Below are 24,902 nucleotides of genomic sequence, written 5' to 3'. Positions count from 1 at the left end.
TCACTTTCCTCTTATGAATTTCTCGACACAAAAGTTCTACAGTGACCCATTGAGATTTCACTCTGGCACGTCCCTGCCACACTTCCTTGTAAATCTTCTCTTGTAGTTCTTTAGGTAATGATTCAATATCGTTTTTGAAATGAAGTTTAAATACTGGTCTCAGTGATGTCCAACATTTGACTCCTAGCCAATCTGGTTTCTTCTTCGTCAACGACATGGTAAGTTACTTCAATGTCTCGGTCCTACTAAGGGTAAGTAATGACAATTCGGTGACCATCGAGCATGTTCTACGTAGGCCGAATCTTGCGGTTCCCAGTGGTGAAGTGACACACCGCAACTGAAGCACTTGACTTTATCTCCTTCGCCCAAGTAGAAAAATCCGGCTCTGGCTAATTCTTCGGGGGTCGGTCCTCCCAGATACTTAGACCATTTTCCTTTGAACGATTGAAGACGATTTTCAAAGTCGCAGTATTCCGACAAACGCACAGGGAACGAATATTCGTCTTTCACAGGTTCGTTTCGATGAGGGTTGGGTGACATGGGCAGGAGTTTGCTCAGGGCTGGATGACATCCGTAGGGGGGTAGACGTGAAGGTGAACATTCCCCTTTAAAACGAAACCCAGTAAAATGTCCAAGAGGACGAGCGGCATCACTTTCGCATCCCTCAGGTTTGACACGCACAGCATCCCTTTCCATGATAGGGGTCGTAAGAACAAAGTTCCCATGATGCTTTACGGCATCGCTCAGGTCACAACGTACAGCATCGTACCCATCGCAAGGCTCACAATCTCATTCCACTTCAGAAGCCTCACACTTGAAATGTGCCTTTCTAAACAACTTGTTTTGTGTTTCTCTGAAAGTATTCATCTTGTTCGCTCGGTCTTGGTAGTCACAATGAACTATCGATCTTGCCTAGGGTTCCTTTTTTATATACAGACCAATACCGACGTGTCCATACGGTAAGGTGAAATGATTGGGAAGTCGCACTCGCTTCTGGTACACGATTTGATAGACTTTTTCCAAGGGCCGACTGACGATGTGGTGAGTGGGTAAACGTACAATCTTGTTCGGTTGATAGGTGGTCACTTTAAAGTTTCCATCCTCTCCCGATTGCAAGGCTTCTTTCAATACCCCAAAGTTGACCACTCGACTGGTACGATAATTCAGAGTCAGTCCTTTCACTTTGCACGTCGTGTGCACTTCTCCTTGTTTGTCCCGGTATTCGTAGCCGTAATTTTTGGGACCGCCACTGACGAAACTTATAATCTTGTCGTCGGGATGCTCGTCTGTCCAGGCTCCTAAACGGTCTCCTTCGATGTCAGGGTGCTGTTGACTCGGGTGATGGATGTAAATGCAACTGTCCGTGTCAAAGTACAGGACGCGTTCTCCTAACAGTTCTAAAGCTTCGTACAATTTTAAGCGAGCATGAGCTGTCACGTAAGCCGCAATGATGACATTTCCAAAAGGGTCGTCTTGTACAAAGTCCAGATCTTCTTCGTAATTGACCAAGATCAAATCCTCTCGAACGACGTCCACGTGTTTCATGTATTTGGTTTTGTCGTGAATCATCTGGAAGTAGCGGGAAGGTTCGGTCAAATAGTCCGTCTTGGGTAAACACGGTCGTTGTGCCATTTTACCCCACAAGCAATTTAACATCACTTTGGCAAACGATCGCCTGCCTTCGTTTTTCTCGATTTGGTCTAAAGTGATGCCTTCTTGTTCATAGTATTTCTCTTTGAATTGTATTTGGTCTTCGGGAGTGTGACACCAGGAAGGATAGCCGCTGGCTTCTTGTTTCAGTTTCAAAAAGGCATCCACGTAGTCGGCGAAAATGCCTTTCTGACTGGGATCACCCTTGTGGTATTGTTGTGTCTTGGGAAAGTGGCAAATTTCGTACACTTCTAACAGTTGGTATCCCATGTCCAGAGCTTTGAACAATTCTACGCTGACCCAGGTTTCCGTCAAGGCCCGTTCTTCCTGGGTGTGCTGACAAGGCTGATCTTGGTTGCACGTTTCGGCACAAGTACGGCACAAGGGAAACATCAGTTTGCCCTGACAATGGTGAGGTAAGACGGGATGGTATAGGTTCGTGGGAGGCAAAACTTTACACTTGATCAAGCCTTCGTATTGTCGAATGTTTTTCAGGTCGATGTGTTCCGTCAGCAATTGCGGGTGCCCTACAGGAAAGCGACAATATTTGCACACGTAGGGATACAGCGAACACACGTCCAAGTATTTGATTTCTTCTCCTTTCTCTTCGTCGGCTTGGTACAGCAAACAGGTGGCATTGGTCCTTCCTCCCTACAAACTATCCCTCGGGTTCAGCGGGTCCATGAACTGGTAACTTTCCACGAGACGTTTAAACTCGGGATCGGTTTTCATACGGTGATCGTACTCGTGTTCCCACATTTCCACCACTTGGTATCCTTGCTGTTCTAACTTTAGGCGTCGCTGACAAGTGTCCTGGTACAAGTCTTCCATGGTTCGTTGTAAAAACTGATTTTTAGTGCTACGGTCAGGGTAACAGACGGGACATCCGTGAAATAAGCAACCGTTAAACTCGTACACGATCTTGGGGTTTTCTAAGTCCCAGCCATCGACCGAATACGTTCCGATGGTCTTTTCGCCCCTTCCGTTGCGGGCATGCTGAATCCACTTGTCTTCCTTGTCGCACAAGTAATGTAACCAACGTAGGGCTTTGACCGAGTATTGACGTTTGACAAAGTGGGTCGTTTGAGGGCTGATGACAGCCACGGTGTTTTCAGGCATGAATCGTTGTCAATACACTAAGGAACACGCTTTGGCAATGGTACAAGCTTCTTTCAAAGGATCGACCCCTCCGTGTTCCATGAACAGTTCTCGAAATTTTCCACAGCAACGCCGTAAAATGTCCACGTCGGAACGACAATACTTCAGCATTTCTTCCTGAAAGTCGAAAGGGTCCGAGGCGTGAGCCTGGTACCAAGCGTAGAAAGCTTCTCGTTGTTCGGTACGCATGTTGTCGGGGTCGTAATAGTGAGCCTCAGGTAAATGGGGTAGAACGGCGTGTTGATTGGCTTCCGTATTGAAAAAGTGTGGAAAGTACCCTTTAGCCATTTCTGTCATTCCAAACGTTTTAGGCATTCGACTCAAAGGCATGGCCAAATAGCTCATCGAATCTTTAAACTGCACTTGTCCCACTTGCATGAAAATGATTTTGGCTCCGTTCAAAGTCACTTTAGGACGCTCGGTGCCTTGTTCCGTATAGTATCTCAAAAGAAACTGTCCATCGTATCCGGAGAAATTGTGAGCCATCACCGTGACATGACGATGACAATCTCCGTAACGTTCGATGTCCTCTTGGCTCCACGTCTTGTCGATGGGGTCTAAAACCCATTGGGCAAAATCGGCTAGCGTGTTCGGTCCCCGAAAGATTTTTTCACGTCCTCCGGGAATCTTGCTGCAGAGAGGGCAATGACTGAAGATAGGTTCTTGAATGCACTTCTCGCACGCTCGATGAGCCACGCAGAAATTAGGAATGTGAATGCCGGTCTCTTGCATACATTCGAAATCGAAAAAGATGAAATTGCCTTTCTTCTTGTGACCGTCCTCTTTCTCTGGTTGGGGTTGGTATTTTTGCACGTAGCATTGGTGTTCCAAGTCCACGATGTGGTGACAAATGTGACATTTTTTCTTTCCTCGACATACGTGTGCCTTGGCAACATTGGTACGTATGCCTTGTCCACACGTAGGGCACAATCTCAGGAGTTGACAAGCACATTTCTGCTGTGAACCTTGCGTCTTCAGATGTTGTTGGTAACAGGTAGGGCTGACAAACGTGCGCAGACAAGTTGAACAAGGCACTGGTTCTTCGCTCAGACAGGGTGGAGAGGCCAAACATCCTGGGCATTTCATTCCACAATGTCTGTGTTGCTCTCGATTATTATAACCAGGGTCACATTTCTCACAGTAATATCTGTATCCCAGGAATCCGGTGATACTGGTAATGGTATCGAAATGGTCATCGTGATAATAAACATGAATGTATTTTCCGTCCTTAAAATCTTGGCCTCGAAACAACAGAGGTCCGCGCATTTCTTGAGGGTGCACTTTCAAGGTGTATCGTGGAGCTAGGACATCTTGCAATTTTTGCATCTCAGGAATGCCACAGGGTGTGTCTTTGGACAGGTCAGTTTGTTGCAACAGGAGTTCTGCTTCGTTTCGTTGTTTGGCTCGATCGGAACGTTGAATAGTGTTCCAGGTTCTTTTCCATTCTACCGTGTCTTTCTTGTTGGCATAGGTTCGTCCCACCACGATGGCACGGGCTAAACACATCTGGTCATGTGTGTTGTTAATTCGGACGTGACTCTTTTTGGTGTTGCGAAGGTCGTCCACCAATAACATCTCTTTGTGTCCAGTCCCTTGAGGAGGAGAGACGTGGGTCATGTCCAGTGTGGCTTTACCATCGGTGATGTCAAACTGATCATTAGATTGTTGTACGTGTTGAATCTTGTCCATGACTTTGGAAGCGGTCAATTCTGCAGGGGTGCTAAACTCGATCCAAACAGGGGATTTCAAACCGTCGTGTTGTATGGAAAGTCTCAAGCGATCGTCTTCTTTGGGTTGACATTGTCGCTTGAGTGCAGTGAGCAAAGAATCCCACACCCCAGTGATGAACACTTCTGCTTTCTCTAACGGCACTTCAGCCTTGAAATCTTTAAACTTCACCGTGTATTTGTAAGCCGTGGTTCTAAATTTTCTAGAGGAGCGCTTTTCCGTCTCTCGAATGGAATAGTACTTTTCAGGGTTGACTAAGGGTGGTGAACTTGGTTTAGAGGGTTCGGATTCTGGTTCACTCATGTCCTCTTCAAAATCACTGGCATGAATTTGTGCCAAGACTTCAGCTCTGGTACGAGGCGATAGATCACGTTTCTGCCTCTTACTTTCTTCTTCTTTCTTCTCAAATGAATAGGATCGTTTCATCTTGAGTGCAAAACGTCAAATGACTCAAGTTTAAACACCATAGACTAATTTATAGTCATGGCAGACCAGCATATATAAAAGGGTGTGTGTCTTGTCCTTTCACTATTCATTTCACTCTCAAGCTGATCACAACGATGGAAGAGACTAGCCAAATCGAACGTTTCGTCAGAGCTTTGCGAGGGGTCATTAGAAAATTCTCTTCAGACCAGCCCACGGACTACTCTCCTTCCTTTCGAGATAAAAGTCAAGATACTTGCTATATCTGTCAGAAGAAAGGGCATTGGTCTTCAGAGTGTCCAGACCGTCAAAAAAGAAAAAAAAACAGGGACTAAAAAAGACAAAAGTAAAGATACCTGTTATTATTGTCAAGAAAAAGGACATTGGTCTCCAGATTGCCCAAAAAAGAAACAAGAGGAGTCAGAAGAAAAGAGGAATTCTTCAGAAGAAGAGAGGGATTCTTCGGAAGAAGTGAGGGATTCTTCGGAGGAAGAGAGGGATTCTTCAGAGGAAGAAAGCAGACAGGTGAAGAAAAAGAAACAGGAGAAGAAAAGAAGAAGGGAAGAAAGCGAGGAGGAAGAAGTGGAAAAGTGTGACGGTGAAGAAATTTAAAAAACAGACTAAATAAGGAGAAAGAAGAAGTCAATGAACTTTTTATTAAAGTGTTGTATTGTGAATTGTGAATTGGATTGTAACAATGGATAAAAGAATAAATTAATGATATAAGGTAAGTGTCTTTGTGTTTTGATTTTAAAATAAGAAGCTACACTCACGCACTCATACAAAGACACGTACTATAGGGGGTAAAATGGGTTGGTTTATTTTTTTCTGAGTTATTGGCAAATTGAAAGGCTATCTCTTTTCGAGAAATGTGGGTGGCCCTGAAAAGGGCCTTTTTATTTTGGTGTAGGGGTGAGTTTAAGCAATCAACTTTAACTGCCTTAAGCCTTTGCCACGGCCAAGGCCTACTTCTGGACTGCGTAACGTTGATGATGATGATTGGGTTGAAATCACTAAGGGTGGTACGGTAGGCTTAGTCACAGGGTTGACGTGTTTAGCTCGGGAAGGTCGTATTCTCTTCGGTCGTAATAAAGAAGTCTGATACATTTGTTTCAGACTTCTTAACTCCGCTAAAATGTCCAACAGTACCGTGACCGTTTGATTTTCACCCTCTTGTTTCTTTGCTGCTACTTCTTCTTGCTGTTGTTGCTGTTGTTTTTTTCCTTACCTCTTCTTCTTGCTGCTGTTGCTGTAGGAGAAAAGCTTGTTCCGCTTCCTTTTGTCGTTGTATAAATTTCTCCAATTCTTCTTTCTGTCTCTGTCTAAAATTCTCCACTTGCGGTAATGAAGAAGGTAACGAAGGTTCCGGAACAAATTCTTGCGAGGAGAGAAAATCCACAAAATCCCAATTCACCTCTTCTGAAAGTAAGTCCGGGTTCCCTTGGGCAGTCTCCCCTGCTGGTGCACCCAAATGGATCGTTTTCTGAATTTCCGTCATGTTGAATCACTGTCACATAGATTGACTGTACACAAGCACTAGCGAATCTATATAGACCACGTGACGTCACAGACTGCCCTCTTCGGATTGGATGTGGGCTGACTGAATTTTGTAACGCGTGTTTGGATTGGTGAATGAACTCAATCCGTTTCAATCCTTCCTCTACCTATAAATAAGCGCAGTTCACTGCATTGATTCACCTGTTCTCGTCGCTTCAAGATGTGGACCACAGTTGAGTCATCCACCCTTGTGTCTTCCATGATGTTTAGGACGGACATGCTCATGTATGTCCGATCCAAGTGGACCGTTGTCCACAGGACAAACACCAGCCTGTGGATACGTAGGATCTACGTTGAAAGACAAGGATGCCTGAAAAGAGTGCTGATTTACGGGCCAACAGTGAGACGCAGCCTAAGGACAAGAAGAAGACCAATGCGGTGCCCTTTATGTTAATGAATACATTAACATAAACCCAAAGGCCCTTTTCAGGGCCACCCATATTTCTCGAAAAGAGATAGCCTTTTCAATTGCCTACCCTTTTTTAAATTTAAATTTAAATTTTAATTTAAAAAAATTTAAAAAAAAAAAAAAATCCCATGTTCAATTCCCCTTGTCCCTAGACAAGCCCAAACTCTATTCCCCCATGTTAATTTCCCTTGTCGCTAAACAGACCCACACTATAGTTCCATGTTAAATTCCCCTTGTCGGTAAAAGTGATCCACGATTTATTCCCATGTTAATTCCCCTTGTACGTAAAGTGGCCCACGATTTTTCGCCATGTTAAATTTCCATTGTACGTAAAGTGGCCCGGGGGGGTCCGTAATGCTAATTCCCATTGTACGTAAAGTGGCCCCATTCACTACTAACGAATTAGTGATTTGAAAGCCGTCGTACTGGTAAAGCAGAATATACTCACTCCGAGGGAGCCACTCGTGATTTGGCGGGAAAACTCTTAGTACATTCTAAGGACAGAAAGCTTCGTAAAGGAAGCTTTTGGGGACAGAGTAGTCGAGTCCCGAGTCTCAGAGAGACAGGATAGCAGTAGGCGGAGAACGCCGGAAGGAGAAATAGAGAATAGAAGTAGGCGGGGAACAAGCCTCGTTGAAGGAGAAAGAGAGAAAGAAAAGGAGGAGAAAAGAAGACAAAGGGGAAGAGGACAGGAAGAATCGGAGAACGCCGGAAGGAGGAAAGCAATTGGCGTAGTAAACACAGATGAGTAGAACCAAATACAGGAAAGCCATCTCACACTATATCACGTGATGAAATAGGTTGTCACATGGTCGAGAGGAAGTAGATTGGTTGAGAAATTAATATTGTTTAATTTGTATTAAATTGTTATTCTTTTGGATTTCACCTTTGTGTTCTTAATAATTTAATTGTCGGTATTGCTGACTGGGGGCTCGGAGCTTTACCTCTCTCTATCACTAATTTCACTTCCTACAAAAACGAGCCAGGGTGGAAATTCCACAGTAATTCAAATAAATATTGGGAGCACCCCACCCCAACGCATAACAGGGAGTCACATAGAACTTCACAAGGTCCTTATTAGAGGTTGATTCAGACATTGTGAAATATTAAAGGAAAACAAAGGAACAACTGATTTATATCAGTAGTTAGTACTGTTTTCGCATGCACAATAACAACGTAAAACGATTTTTTCAAGAAATTATGTGATACTTTCAGTTGTTTGTTGTTTTGTAATGTTGTGTTAATCTCATTTGACAGTTATAACACTGCTAGGCAATTATTTACTTCAAATGATTCTAAAAAGAATTTAAATAAAATGCAACGAAGAAATATGTCACAGGATGAAGCCGGGTTGGGATTGGATTAGGGAAGACACCAAAAGCAACTGCGTTTACAAGATGTTTATTTATAAACGCAATTTAAATATAACAAATCTGACACCATTATAATCAAAAGATAAGGAAAATTATAAAGTTCCTAACATGGAACTATCAACAATTAACTCAACAAGGAAAACAAAACTCCACATTAATTTAACGAATGGAATTTCAAAACAAACGTGAATTCCTATCACTGATCAACAAAATAAAAGTGACCTACACCTCAATATAAAAAATCTTGAAGGTATCGTTCAAATAACGATTTAGAAAAGAATGTAATTACGTATCGTTCAAATAACGATTCAGAAAAGCAGTGTAAATTACTAACCTATCGATCGTAACCAGATATTGAAATATGAATGAATGAAATGATGAAACCTATCAATCGTTCACACAACGGCATTGCAACAGGAATGAATAACATTATAAACCCATCTATCTTTCACACAACGGCATTGCAATAGGAATTAATAACATTATAAACCCATCTACCTTTCACACAACGGCATTGCAATAGGAATAAACCTATAGATCGTTCACACAACGGCATTGCAATAGGAATGAACAACGTAAACCTATCGATCGTTCACACAACGATATTTTCATATAACGATATGAATGAATAAAACTATTCGCCTATCGATCGTTCACATAACGTTATAGCAATACGTGTAATTATTCGCCTATCGATCGTTCACATAACGATACAGCAATACGTGTAATTACTCGCCTATTGATCGTTCACATAACGATACAGCAATACGTGCAATTACTCGCCTATCGATCGTTCACATAGCAATACGTGTAATTACTCGCCTATCGATCGTTCACATAACGATATAGCTATACGGGTAATTACTCGCCTATCGATCATTGACATGACGATATAGCAATATATTTATGAACGTATCGATCTTTCATATAACAATTTAATAGGGATGAATGACATGAACCTATCGATCGTTCATATATCGATAGTACTGAACGGAATGATGAATCTATCGTTCATATAACGATAGTAATGAATGGATTGATGAACCTATCGATCGTTCATATAACGATATAACAATAGGAATGAATGACATGATCCTATCGATCGTTCATATAACGATAGTAATGAATGGAATGATGAACCTATCGATCGTTCTGATAACGACATAGCAATAGGGATGAATGACTTTAGCCTATCGATCGTTCATATAACGATGCAACAATAGGAATGAATGACATAATGAAATGATGAACCTATCGATCATTCATATAACGACATAATAGGGATGAATGACATAAATGCAATTGTGGAAATATCGTGGAACACTACAACTATCTTGGCGCCCATTTGACGACCAAGATGTTAACTCTGGTTCCACGCGCTCTAGTAATGGTCAGAGAAGCACCCACGCATGGTCCGCTCCTCTCGGTCTGCTGAAGGATCCCTCACCTCACAGACCCGTTGGTCGCTAAGACCTGGTCCCTCGCACAGAAGAAAACCAGTCCCCTCTTCCGATCCAACGTCACCAAACACAGCGCATACTTCACAGTAACCCCCACGGGGTTCTGTGACTCCACATCAAACGATGTACAAGGCATGGCAGGCATGTATATAGCAGCTCTACAGCTGGTGACTCCACATCAAACGATGTACACGGCATGGCATTTAGACAGCTAAAATGATAACTAAACCGTGTAGTACATATAACACGGTTAAGTACTTCTTCAGTCATATATGTAGTACATGTGCGCACATGAATTCATTATCCAATACATTAATTGTTTAATGCAAACATTGTATAATTAAATACAAGTTGTCTGTTCGGTTGCAACAAATAGCTAACTCGAACCAGACCATAATAGTTATAATATAGCGTTGTATAACCTAGGTATTGACTCTCCGTAGAATTTAGAATAAATATGTTTCCTGCTCATTAGCTACTGCATTCAATGAATATGTTTGCAGATAGAAGTCTTTTTGAAACATTAAGGTTCTAAAACATCTAAAGTATAAAAACAATTCTGTCATATAGACGAATAATAATAAAGAATTTCATTACCTCTACAGCTGGAGATTTGCTCCCGTAAATGGGTGAGCGTCCTGACAAGACTTGGCGTAATGTGATGTTTTTCGAGAATTTGCTCTATAAGTACACTAGTTGTGACAGATGCGCAGCTAGGTACCTAGTTTCCCCGCTGCAAGCCATTTGTTCGTGCAGCATGTTCTGAGTTTCGCTCAGGATTTCGAAATAACTAAGCCTAAAAATATACCACCCTCTGGTGACGCTGTACGCGGCAACGAAACCAGAGTACATTTTTGACAACATATACATATTGATATCACTCCTACCCAATTCCGTGACAAAATACAATACACCGCTTTTGCCCGTAACGACAACCAACTGCTAATAAGGACAAGTTGTACAAATGAAAAATTGCACAAATACTTTAGGAAGGTAAGCCCTTCCAAATAAATGTAATTGTTGAATACTACAAAATATGAAAGATAATTATGTTACAAATCTATAAAATGGTTATAAAATAAAACATAAAGGTAACATGCATAAAATCCTTAAAACATATGGTCCACTTCTGTTGTATAAACCACATTCCATTAAAAAAGTCCAGGATTTTATCTCATAGTAAATTATCATAAAGATAAAAGATTTTTCATTGAGCTCACATCAAAATCTTTTGTCCTATATGATGGAAGTCAAAACACTTTACAAGAATGTGTTCCCCTGTTAGTGGATACTGACAGAGTATGCACTCTGAATAAGGTTCACCTTTCAGGAGGCATGCATTAGTCAAGTATGAATGTAAAATACATTATTAGAAAAATGCCACCTCATCTCTGTTCTATGTTTTATAGTTTGATATTCTGAAGCTAGTTTGTGGCGTTTCCATTCCAAATATTTTGCCATGCATGAAGAAAATGCTGATTAATATAATAGTTTAGGTCAGTATATGAAATATTCCATTCAGAAGCAACTGACTGTGAAGCAGCTGGTTTATCTGCAATTTTAGTACTCATAATTCCAATGTAACCAGGCACTTTTAGTACCCATAATTCCAGTGCAACTATGCAGTCGACAGTACAGTATACTTTTTCCAGATTATATAAGTAAAGCAAGTTTTGTAAATTTTTGGATTTATAAATGTGTTCTCAAATTTCAAGTTTTGCAATTCTTTCAGTGTGGAAAGTGAATCCAAAAAGATAATGAAATGTGAAGTTTGGGAGGTTCTTATGTAGTTGAAAAACTTGAATATAGTTATGATTTCTTAAGTAAAATTGGAGATTTCATCCATTAACAGGTTTGAGATGGTACCAGGGAGCTTTCAATGGCAGCACCAATCTTGTCCCCACTTTTTGAACCTCATTTATACAGCAATGTATGGTCATGATAGAAGACTATCATTTCATTGAATTTATTCTAAAGAATAAGGCATTTGTTGATGATATTTTGAACTCACAAAGATCAGATATTATTTCAAGGAGTTTTAACAACCAAAGGAGTAATTTTGGAATGCAGAAGTTTGCAGGATTTCCATCTATGATCATAGATAATAACAGTTTGTTAGAGACGATGAATTTGTACGCCATAAGGTGGAATGAAATTTGGTTTCTGAGTGTACATGGTTTGGTATTTGGGCCTAAAGATCATTTCATATGCTACATTAGATGGATTAGAAAATAATTTGGTAGAAGAGTTGATTTTATTGGTTTAATATGACTGAAAACACTACAAGGTGAAATATGTTATTCAAACAGTACATTATGTAAAGTAGAACACGGAAAGTCTTGTGGCATTGCTATGGCACAAAAATGGGCATGTGTGATGAAATGGTTCAAAGAATGGTCAGTCAAATTAGAGTGAAACCATAGAATACCTGTCTTAAATGAAGTTATGAGAGACCACGTGTCTTGAGAAACAATTATGTTTTGGTGGAAGGGATGGTCTTTCAAGACAGGTTTTATTTTTTCATCATAATGAGTGCTTAATTTCTATAAAATGGTATGAAGTAAATGCAATGATGACCTTTTGTCATACAAAGGGCTAATACATGTAGTATCAAAATGTCTTTGTTTTGTTACTGGATTGTCCTTGATATTACAGTATTGTATTGTCTTTGATATTGAATTCTCCTGGATAATTTATTGTAGTCTCCTTCATATTGTATAGCAGTTTCCATCACATTGTACAGCAGAGTCATTTGTATTGTATTGTCTTTGATATTAAATTCTCCTGGATAATGTATTGCACTGTCCTTTATATTGTATTGTATTATTTTTTATATTGTATAGCAGCTGCCTTCATATTGTATTGTCATTCATACTGTATATTATTCTTCATCTTGTTTTGTATTGAATATTATAAATTAGAACATATATTACTAAAAACATGCTATATATCAGTAATATACCAAGGTCTTACAAAAATGCAAATGTTTTAATTGCATGCTATAATTAACAATGAATATAGCATGCATATTCTTCAATTACTTTATCACAAATATAATATACATTTATAAAAGGAACAAAATATGTACATCAGTAAAGCTCATTAATGGATATTGACTGTCAGATTTACTATATACTGACACTTTTCACCATTATTATCAATTGAAAAATTGACAAACGGTTGCATATTTTAAAATATTTACAACAACCATTTCAGTAATGCAACAATTAGCTGGTTGAAAGAAAATGGCAGACATAAACACCTTGAGGTGTGTCTAAATACAGTCACTGGCTCATGGTTAATAGGTCAACTGCATTACATATATTTATGTTTTTCATTTGCATACGTACTTCATGGTATTTTGCTACCAGTAATACAGAAATGAACATAAATTTTTATTAAAACATAAAGACAAAATCACCATCTACTAGATATTTATACCATTTTAGGTCATAATGATTGCCTAATTTCTGTAATGTTATGAAATACAGGTTACGATGACCCTACTGTATAACCAAAGTTATTACTATGCCTCTCATGCCACATGAGAAGATCTTTATACTGTCCTGTACATTGTACTTTATTAGCTAGGAAATTATTTTATATTGTTCTTTATAGTGTATTGTATTTTATTATCCTTGATAATAAACAGTATTGTCCTGGAAAGTATATTGTATTATCCTGTCCATCATGCTGTATTATATTGTGCAGGATATTAAACTGTCTTGCCCTGGAAATTGTATTTTATTGTCCTTCATACTGTATCATATTGTCTGTCCTGTATACAGTACTACATTGTCCTGGAAACTGTATTATTCTTTATATTGTTTTTATTTTATTATCCTGGATAACAAGCTGTATTGTCTTGGAAATAGTACTGTGTTGTGCTGTATATTATACTGTATTGTCTTGGAAATAGTACTGTGTTGTGCTGTATATTATACTGTATTGTCTTGGAAATAGTACTGTGTTGTGCTGTATATTATACTGTATTGTCTTGGAAATAGTACTGTGTTGTGCTGTATATTATACTGTATTGTCTTGGAAATAGTACTGTGTTGTGCTGTATATTATACTGTATTGTCTTGGAAATAGTACTGTGTTGTGCTGTATATTATACTGTATTGTCTTGGAAATAGTACTGTGTTGTGCTGTATATTATACTGTATTGTCTTGGAAATAGTACTGTGTTGTGCTGTATATTATACTGTACTGTATTGTCCTTTATAGTGCACTGCATTGTACTGGAAATTGTATTATATTGTCCTTCATACTGTATTATTTTTCCCTGGAAATTGTGCTGTATTGTCCTTCATACTGTATTATTTTTCCCTGTATATTGTAATGCATTTTCCTGGAAATTGTATTTTATTGTCCTTCAAACTGTATTGTATTTTCTTTTATATTGTTTTTCATTGTCCTTCATATTGTATTGTATTGTACTGTATTATCCTAAATATTATACTGTATTGTCATGGAAATTGTATTTGTATTCTCCTTCATACTGTATTACAGTAATACCTCATGCATTCGCGTTTCTGGATTCACGGATTCGAGAAATTTTTATTGGTACCCTCTATGTATATGTTTGCTTTATTTTATTGAATTGTACCTTCGTTATATGACTTCTGTGACATATGAAGTTTACCTTGTTTGCCTTCCTGACAATGACAAAGAAAACTAAAGTCATTAAGTTTACAGTCCCATTCGTTACTTGGTTTTACCTTATTATGAGTGCAAAAGAAAATGGCAGCCAGTGAATTAGTATACTGGTAATACTAGTATACATGTACCCTACTGTAAATGCGCTAGTCTGGCAAATACCGATTAGGCGATACTGTACTCTATTTTTACGTCAACCATTTATTTCTCTTTTTAAGGGTAATGTATTAAGCTAACTTTTAAATGAAATTAAAGTGCTTTGGGAGCATGATTTGGGTCATATTTAGGGCTTAAACCCTAGAAATAAGCATTTATTAGCATTTTTAGTGACTCGTACCAAACATTCACAATTCCTCCTGATCCGTGACTAATTCTGGAACCTAACCTCGCGAATGTTTGAGGTATTACTGTATATTGTATATTGTACAGTATTGTCTTTTATATTGAATTGTGTTGCCATTCATACTGTATTATACTGTTTTGTATACCATCCTGTATTGTTTGTTATATTGTAGTTTATTGTCCTTCATACTGAATTGTATTGTCCTCATTATTATATAGTACATTATATCACTGCACATATACGAAGTACCAGTAATATATTAAGACTTTTTTTTTTAAATGCGGATGTCATGATTGCTGGTTATGATTAACAACACTCTTTAATTACTGTATTATTATACCAATACAGAATATATTTTTTAGAAAAACAAAAACAAACAGGAATGTAAAATAAAATTATCCTTATTTTTAATGTGACAAAGATGTTGTGTATACATCAAAGGTACTCCATAAATGACTTTCAACAAAGGACTTGTGATGACATTTGATAACACAAAATCTTAACAATTATACAGGGAAAATGCCAAAGAAAACAAGATTTTGTTTCAAAGATAGCAAATTAAAAAGTTAAGTAGAAGAATTGATTGGAAAAGGATTTCTGGTGAAACTTATACTATATTGGCAATCTGCAGATAAATGAAAATAAATAACAGCAAAAAAACACATATATTTACATATCACTTAGAAAAGAATTGATGATAAATAGGCATAACTATCTAAAATAGCTCACAGAAAAGTATCTCTTTATGCAGATACCCTCCCTTAATTTTTATCATTATTTTAACAAGAGTACCATGAACAGCCCATCATATGCCTTCCACATGTTTAAAAGTCCTCTATGTAGGTCTGCCACATGTTTTAAAGTCCTCTATATAGATAATTGAAATTTTTATTGCAGAGACAATTTTTCTTCTTTCAGAGTGACCTTGACCTTTGCCCTTTTTACCCCAATATGAATACACTTCTTCCTTACCCTAAATGCAAGTCATCTACAAAGTTTCAGCCATGTATGTGATGCAGAAATGATTTTAACAGTTTTCTTCTTCAGTCAGTGTCCTTGACCTATTACCTTCTAACTCAAAATAATCACTGATATTGATCTTTGAACTTTTGACTCTAAAATCAATAAGGTTCTTCCTGACACTAAGTGCAAGCCAAGTGCAGTGTTTGGTAGCCACATATTATGAATAACTCAAGTTATTGTGCAGACATTTTTCTTCTTTCAGCCAGAGTGACTTTGGCTTTTGAAAATAAATTAGGACTACCCTATTACTAAAGTGTGCATTGCCAGGAGCCTCACAAACTATAGTTTGCTTCACAAGGTCTCAAGCTGAGGAACTTATTCTGAGAAAGCAAAGTTCAGACAATGGTCATTCAGGGGTCATAACTCCTCTATATGATGACATGGATTGGTGGCTGTCCAACAGAGTTAGGGACTGATCAATATAATGGTGTACAAACAATTTGGTTCAAATCCAAAAACATTGAAGATATCCAGTGAAAACAAAAATTAGAAGGAATAAATAAGGGCTATAACTCCTTTAAATGATAATGTGGAAGACTGCACATGAAACTCATTTAAAGTCTTATCACGCTGCATGCCAAACTCATGTAGATGATGTAATGGAATTCTGGAAAATGAACTCATTCAAAATGTGATCAATATAAAACCCCATGCCATTTTGGATTAAATCAAATCAAAACTTGGTGAAATTATACTTTGTAAACTAAGTGGACCATCAGGGGCACATAACTCATTTAAATGATGTCATAACGTGCTGAAAATCGAACTTGCTAAATTAAGTACTCAATAATAGAGAGCTGCATTCCAAATCTGGTTGAAAGCCAACAATCCAGGGTAAATTTTAGAGGCAGAAACAAATTTTAGAATGGCAGTCAGGGGCCATTACTTCTCTAAATGATGAAATAGGAGGCTGGAAATATAATTAATTCTACATTTCATCAGTATAAACATGCATATCAGATCTGGTTAAATTCCAACACTTCACAGTAAAGATATATTGTGGAAACCAAACTGTTGATGGAAAAAGAGATGGATGGACTAACAATGAATGGACAGATGTTATTACTATAGGTGCACCACTAACTTTGTCCATTAGGAACCATAATAATACTAATAGAATCTTTGCTGGGGTTTGTACCAAGACAAGGAAATCACAGTGAAGGGGTTACATTATTTGCCTCCCCATGAGGCTTGCTGAGTGGTAAGAAATAGAACGTAACCCCGAGACTTGAATGTCCTTATCTTCTTTAAAGTGAAAATAATTTGTCCATTTTGCAATATAGTTCACATGGAAATATTTACATGTGGTGCATTAATACAAATATGTTAATGAGGTTTGTGGCATGACCATTCCATCTGAAGTACACAATTTTTATGTGTGACCATAAAACTAACAACATGAAACGATTGATAGCATTTAACATATTGATGTTATATGAAATTAACAATAATTAATATTTATTACAAGAAAATGTTTCATTTTCATCAGTTCCAATTTAGAAAAGTTATACTGTAAATAATAAAATGATACTGGGTACACAGCTCTGTATTTGCCATAACAAAGAGTAACTTGTAGCATGAGTGACCATGATCAATGTAAGAGACTTTCCAATTAAAACTGAGCAATACAGTGAAAATGTATTGGCACTGATGGAAATAAAGCCATGTGTGTTTGTGTATACGTGTGTGTGTGTGTGTGTATAGAAAGTCTGAATATAAAAATTCAAAAAAGTATAAAAATTATGTTTAAAAATCATAACCTCTTGTTTGGCAAGCATTAGACACAGAATGAAAAACAAATGTGGGTGTTTATATACGAGACTAGGGATAAATTAACTTCATGGAAGAGATTTTAGGTATTTTTCCCTCCCTTTCTCTAGTAAGTTCTTCAAAGAAATTTGACTAAATTCCTTCCAGACATAAACTGGATTCTTTACTCTTATCCATGAGGGTGACCTTTCAAAATCTTCCTCCTTCAGATAAACAGGAATGACTCTTGAGCCTTCGTTTTTCTGAAAAGTGTTATACATAACTATTTCTGCTTGAAATTTAGACAGATTGTTCTGCACAAAGGCTTGTGTACAAAGGATGAAAACCAATCTGCAATCTTCAAGCACATAGTCTAATGCCGATACGTGACTGGTACCTGATACCACATACTCATCATACAAGATCGTCTTTGCTGGGGGGTTGAGATCTTTAAGAACATCAAGCTTAAGTTGTCGGAAGTTCATTGCTTCATTCCTGTCAGCTTCACAGTGTAAAATGAGGACATCATACACAGTTGCAGCTGAAAAGTATGAAAAACAACTAGAGACAAAAAGATCTTAGATTTTAACATAACTTCTGTTAAACTACCATAATATACTGTCTGAAAGTCATGACAACAACTTCCATATAATTGAATTTTTACTGGGAATAAACATGGGTGTGCCATCATACATTTCAGATACATGTATAACCATTCAAATTTAAATTTTAACAATAAATATAACAAGGATATGAGCAGTAATAAATAATCACAATTTCCTGAAGCCAACAACATAATGTGACCAAAACCAAGATCAAATTACTATGGTAATGATATTTTTATATACCTATTCATTTTTAGATAATTTAATTAAAAGAAATTGCTTTACATTTCATACTTTTTAATACAAACTGCATCTCAGATCAGAAATCAAATTATGTTTCATATGTTAGTATGTACATGAATGTCAGTTTTAAAAATGATTCACTTATAGTTTCAGCCTCGTTTGAGAGTATGGTGACAGTATCAGAAAATATATTGTTTTCCTATTTTTAGAAAATAACAATAAAATTCTGTTTTTCTTGAGTAAAGTACTTACAGGTATATAACATACAAGAACTTTTGATATGGATTGTAAATGGACTTCATTTTAAAGTGGATATGGGGATTCTGTTAAGGTATGGTACAATGCATTTGTTTGTTAAAACATGTGCCCAACTGAAATCATAGCCCCAGATCTGCAACTGAACAATAAGCCAGCAGAGCAGTGTCTATTATGCTTGCTTAAAAATATTAGATAAATAAAAATGCATAGACCTTCATCTGCCAGAATTTTATGTGCCTGAAGATCTGGGTCTATAATATAACTAGCTGGATGACAATCACACACATTTAACTGCAATCCCTTCTGAATGAGTACCATATTTACTTTCTTATGAGTCAGATCCAGCTTCAAACTGCATAGACCCAGTCTGTGATGCATAATGCACCATGCATAGACCCAGTCTGTGATGCATAATGCACCATGCATAGACCCAGTCTGTGATGCATAATGCACCATGCATAGACCCAGTCTGTGATGCATAATGCACCATGCATAGACCCAGTCTGTGATGTATAATGCACCATGCATAGACCCAGTCTGTGATGTATAGTGCACCATGCATAGACCCAGTCTGTGATGCATAATGCACCATGCATAGACCCAGTCTGTGATGCATAATGCACCATGCATAGACCCAGTCTGTGATGCATAATGCACCATGCATAGACCCAGTCTGTGATGTATAATGCACCATGCATAGACCCAGTCTGTGATGTATAATGCACCATGCATAGACCCAGTATGTGATGCATAATGCACCATGCATAGACCCAGTCTGTGATGCATAATGCACCATGCATAGACCCAGTCTGTGATGCATAATGCACCATGCATAGACCCAGTCTGTGATGTATAATGCACCATGCATAGACCCAGTATGTGATGCATAATGCACCATGCATAGACCCAGTTTGTGATGCATAATGCACCATGCACCATGCATAGACCCAGTCTGTGATGCATAATTCACCATGCATAGACCCAGTCTGTGATGCATAACGCACCATGCATAGACCCAGTCTGTGATGTATAATGTACCATGCATAGATCCCGTCTGTGATGCATAATGTACCATGCATAGACCCAGTATGTGATGCATAATGCACCATGCATAGACCCAGTTTGTGATGCATAATGCACCATGCATAGACCCAGTCTGTGATGCATAATGCACCATGCACCATGCATAGACCCAGTCTGTGATGCATAATGCACCATGCATAGACCCAGTCTGTGATGCATAATGCACCAGCAGATTTGGGTCTGTGCAGTTTGTTAGGAATAATCGTTAGAACAACCAACATAGACCCTAATCTGCTGGCACATTATGTGATGACAGATCAGGGTTTGTATTGCTTGTAGCTGGGTCAAACTAATAAGTGAGTATACACAGTACATATTTAACAAGTATGATCATTTTTCACCAATTGTTTATGTAAATTTCCATAAAGATTGTCCTACATGCTATGGCAGATGTCCTCTCCAATCTTTTCTTCCTTTCCATCATTATTAACTTGATGGGTCTGAAGTCTTTTTCCTTTTGTAATGGCTCAATGAGCTGCAGTAGGGCTTCCACTTTTTCTGCCTGGAACATTTCCTTTTCTTCTAAACCTGCTAGAAGGAACGGAACATCATCAGGGTTTGCTTCAATTATGAAGGACTGCAAAGCCTCTTGATTTTGAATCCTCTCTTTAAAGTCCTTGCTGCGCTTTTTGTATAACTTCTTTAAAAAACTGAAAATCCATCTAGTTTCATATCGTAACTGAACCTGAAGAAAAGAGAGACTTTTGTTGTCAGGATCTAATACATTCTGAATCCTACCACCACCCACCCATTTGATCTTGGAAGAAAAATGACCATCAAAGTGATAAAATTGTGTCAAAATTTATCTAATAAAGTACAGTGGATTGATGGACTCATGCAGATAAAACATTCAGTACATATGCACTGTATACAACAATATCCTGCAAAAAGACTGATATTCATTATGAGAAATGACAACCTCAAAACTTGTTGCTTTCATTTTTATATTTTTCTGTCACTAGGTACATTAATAGATCAAGAGAAAGATTTAATTACAGTAGAATGTAAAAAAGATAAAATTCACAAAGCATAATGTAATTCCATATTGTTTGTGGTCTGAACCCATTTTCATTTAAATCCATCATTGAATCAACATCACGCAAGTAATCATGAAATGTCTGCTCATCCTTGAGCCAACCTCTGACTGTCAACTCAGCAACTTTAAGTTCACTACAAACTTTTGATCTATCTTCAACATTAGGAACCCTATCTATGTATCAAAGCTTTTTATTCACCAAGGACACCTTCGCTTGATTTCTTTACTCCCCACGATCAAATTTACAAATGGTTAGGATACATTACTGATTAATATATATATATATATATATATATATATATATATATATATATATATATATATATATCGATAAAAAAAACAACAATAAAGCAATAAATAAATTACAGTTTGTGTGTGCCTCATAACCAAGAAATGTACCATATGGCCTTGACTGGCTTTTGCTATTTTGTATCAGTGGTATTGTGAACACAGTATTGGAATCCCATGGAAAGTGAACAAATACCTTTACAATGATCCAGGTTCATGTAGTGGCGTGAGTTCAGTTTCAAGGTTTTTCTCTATCACTCCACAGATTTCCATATATTTTGTCCCTCATGAGAGAGAGAGAGAGAGAGAGAGAGAAAGCAGAAAGGACTTGTGAGTGAAATTCTATACCATGTTTAATTCATTTAGGAAATGGGTATTATTAACATTTTCTTGATATCATGTTATTATGGGTACTAATGATTACTCAATGGAAATTTGTCACTGAAGAGTATAGAAACAACAGCCTACCATTAACACATATCCAACTGTTGAAACATATAAATGCACAATAGGCAGACCACAATTTTATATACCAACAGTACTGGTATCTCAAATTGCTTTATACCAACACAATAAAGCCATGTTATTTCTAATATATATATTTGCCATGGTCGGTGTGATATGTAACAAATTAAATTGATGAATGGGTCTAGGTACCATGTTAAATCACTATACTGCAGTGGTTTTAATTTCCCTGCATGGGGCATGGTTGATTTTTAATTGTGTCCATTTAATAACAGTCACAGAGATGGATGAGGCAAGGTGAATTTGGGATCTAAACATCAGAAAATGACATAGTTAAAATGATGTAGAGACAACTTTGAAATAAGTGTCATAACATAAGATGAAACTTTCCAGAAATCAGTTCATTAAGAAAGTGATATCTGGATAGGCACTTGTTAATTTTCAGTGGTTAGATAAATTTAATCCATATTAACTAAGCTAAATAACTGGTGTGTATTTCCCAGGCAAAATTTAATCCTTATTAGCTAAGCTAAATAACTGGTGTGTATTTCCCAGGCAAAATTTAATCCTTATTAGCTAAGCTAAATAATTGGTGTGTATTTCCCAGACAAAATTTAATGTTGTTTTAAGTATTCTCCATCATAAGATTAGTCAGAAGAAGGTGAAATCTTATCTCTGAGTAAGAATAGCAAGTATTTTGTTCTAGTTAAACAAAAGTCCCGGGGATGGGTGTCTGGAAGTATTTGAGAGACAAGGAAATAAAGATAGAGACTATTCTGTTACGATAGAAGCGAGTGAGTCTTGAAAGCACAAGGGAAATAGCTCTATATATGCACCATCCAGAGTGCAAACACCAAAATTATGGCTGATGACCCGAAAGAGGCTGAAGTGAGAAATACACTGACTCTAACCTGTCAATACACTGACTCTAACCTGTCACCAACATTGAATTTGTCAGACCAGCAAGTAACCAGGTTATGCAGGCATTCTGGACAACTGAGTTTGAGTGATCGCTTTATCTCATGATGAAATTTGTCTTATTGGTATAAACAGAATGGCTAATTGCATTTTATGAACTTGATAATTTCTAAGAAAGTGTATCATTCAAATGCTATGTCCAATTTCATTTTGTCTATATAACTGTTGTGTATACAGGGGCTTGTGTTGTTCTATTCTATATCTCTGCTCTGATCTCTGTTGTTGTTGTTGTAGGGTTTAATGCCATTTTTCAGCACACGATAGGCTATACATGGCGGCCAGTATTAATGGTAGAGGAAGAACCCGGAAAAACCCCGGAAAGAACCACCGACCCACGAGAAGCTACTGGCAAGCTTTCTCACATACCCACATTGGCTGAATCCGAGACTCAAACCCACGCAGACAGAGGTGAGATGGTAGTTATCCGTAACGGAGAGCGCTTTAGACCACTCTGCCACTTGGGGACCCGATCTCTGTTTATTCCATCCATGCCATATTTTTACTATCCACTTGATCTGGGCAATAACATCATGGGCATTCATCCCCTTGAAAACTATAACCAACCCCAAAACCTCATTACAATATGTATACAGGTACTCCCCAAGATATGTAAGGGTTATATTCCTGGGACATATACATACATCAGTGTGTATGTAAGTGGAGTTTTACTAGGCAACACATGGCTTTGACATCGTGGGGAAGAGTAACTTTAATAAAACATAATAAAAACCCTTAAAATTATGAAAAAATGTAACAGAAATGATTTACACATCTACACGAGATGAGAAGCAGAACTATATACTGTGGGTGCACTCAGTTTGAAGATCGAAAGCTGTGTGCATGTTTGCAGTTCATTGTGTATCTGCAAATTTGCAAATGTTGCAATTTATGTACAAAATATACCTGAACATTTGTAAAAAATACCATATATACTCACATATAAGCCAAATAATTTATGGAAAAAAAGGACTGGAGGGGGGGGTCAGCTTATCCACAGGCCAAGGTCTAAATTTTAAGATTTTTTTGTTGACTACCATAATGGTTGCAAATCTTTGGACACAAAGAAATATTTTTTTCCATGTATGTGGGGAAAAAATACATTCTTAGCATCCCAACTTTTACTAAACTGTTATAAACTGCTGTGATTGCTTTTGTTATTACTTTGCATGTGCATATTTTTTTATTTCTCCAACATGAAATTAAATAAAGGTAAATAAAGATTTCATAATTCATGGGCCAGTTCAAGTTTACCTGGGAGATCAGGCTGTACTATAATGAACAGTACTTACAAAGTGCAAATCAAGCCTAACATCACTTTAACCCTTGTTTATTCCCAAAAATATTTGAGGCAGATTTAGCTTTATTCATTTTTTTGACCAAATTGCATTTTTCCAGATAACAATTCTGCTAGTCGGTAATATAAGTTGCTTCATTTACGTTGATCCACATGCTCACAAGTTACTTAAAAGTTACTCTTTTTTCAATGATATAAATGATGCTACAAATTGAGATAATCTTTATGAAAAGGTACACACATTCAATTGTGCAAAGCATAACTGGCATAACTGTTACATGTTCATGACAGATTTGGTAAAAATAAAGGGTAAAATTCTGAATACAGATCAACTAAGATTATCACCAATCTATTTTACTTTTGTGTTTTGGCTGAACAACATCATAATTTTCCACACAACTGAAAGCAGGATGTTTAGACATAACCTTTGTTTATAACTGGCGGATTAGTCTTTTGTTTTCCGACAGCAATACAGGCCCAGTTAATCATTAAAACCATGAAACTGGCTTAGGTTAAGAGGGAACTTTGACTGGCAAATAAACCAGTACAAGGATGTATAACTGCCTTTCACTCCATAATTTTAGCACGATTACCATAATTTTGTAAAACAGGGTGTAAGGTGGCTTACATCAAAGCAAACTACAACTCAGTTTTTACGGTATTAACATTATTTTTGAAGTGTTTTTTCTGTAACTGCATTATTGTAATTTGGATTTATCATCAGAATTTAGGGCAGTTGTGCCCGTGATTCGAATCCAAGGGATGTACTTTATTCAGAAGCATGTACTTCATTCAGCGCTTGTTCAAACCTACCATATACATTCAGTGGTGCCATTATGTACATACACTCACTAGCCTAGCTTAGAACATTGAATCAAACCCTATTGTTGTTCATTGTTGTTATACTGGGATAATATTTTAATGAGTTAGGTATTTACAATCTGAAAGCAAAATAAAAACATAACTTATGGTGCACTGATTAAAAAAGTCTAATGCAATAACACATAAATAAACAATAATCGAGTCAAAAGGGAGAAACAGTGTTACAGCAACCTGCGAATGCTCAATTCTTGTTCTCGTTGAATCAAGTTATACACGAATCTGAATTTGGCAGATT

General features: G+C 37.4%; 1 protein-coding gene across 4 annotated transcripts in view; it reads right to left on the bottom strand.

The window, feature by feature from the left end:
* Positions 1 to 12,412: 12,412 nt before the first annotated feature.
* Positions 12,413 to 24,902, bottom strand: part of LOC149776926 (uncharacterized) — a 37,772-nt gene continuing 25,282 nt past the window's right edge. For all 4 annotated transcript variants that reach the window (XM_089941647.1, XM_089941648.1, XM_089941646.1 and 1 more), the window contains exons 6-7: positions 20,103 to 20,409; positions 12,413 to 18,076 (exon numbers count right to left, since the gene is read on the bottom strand). In XM_089941647.1, the coding sequence (XP_089797773.1) occupies positions 17,625 to 18,076; positions 20,103 to 20,409 (759 nt within the window). In that variant the 3' untranslated portion in view covers positions 12,413 to 17,624. The remainder of the gene's footprint in view (positions 18,077 to 20,102; positions 20,410 to 24,902) is intronic.

Source organism: Sinohyriopsis cumingii, chromosome 18 (assembly GCF_028554795.1).
Source record: "Sinohyriopsis cumingii isolate HCF-2022 chromosome 18, ASM2855479v2, whole genome shotgun sequence".
NCBI lineage: Eukaryota > Metazoa > Mollusca > Bivalvia > Unionida > Unionidae > Sinohyriopsis > Sinohyriopsis cumingii.
Note: the sequence above shows the minus strand (reverse complement) of the source record. Positions and strands in the feature narration are given on the sequence as shown.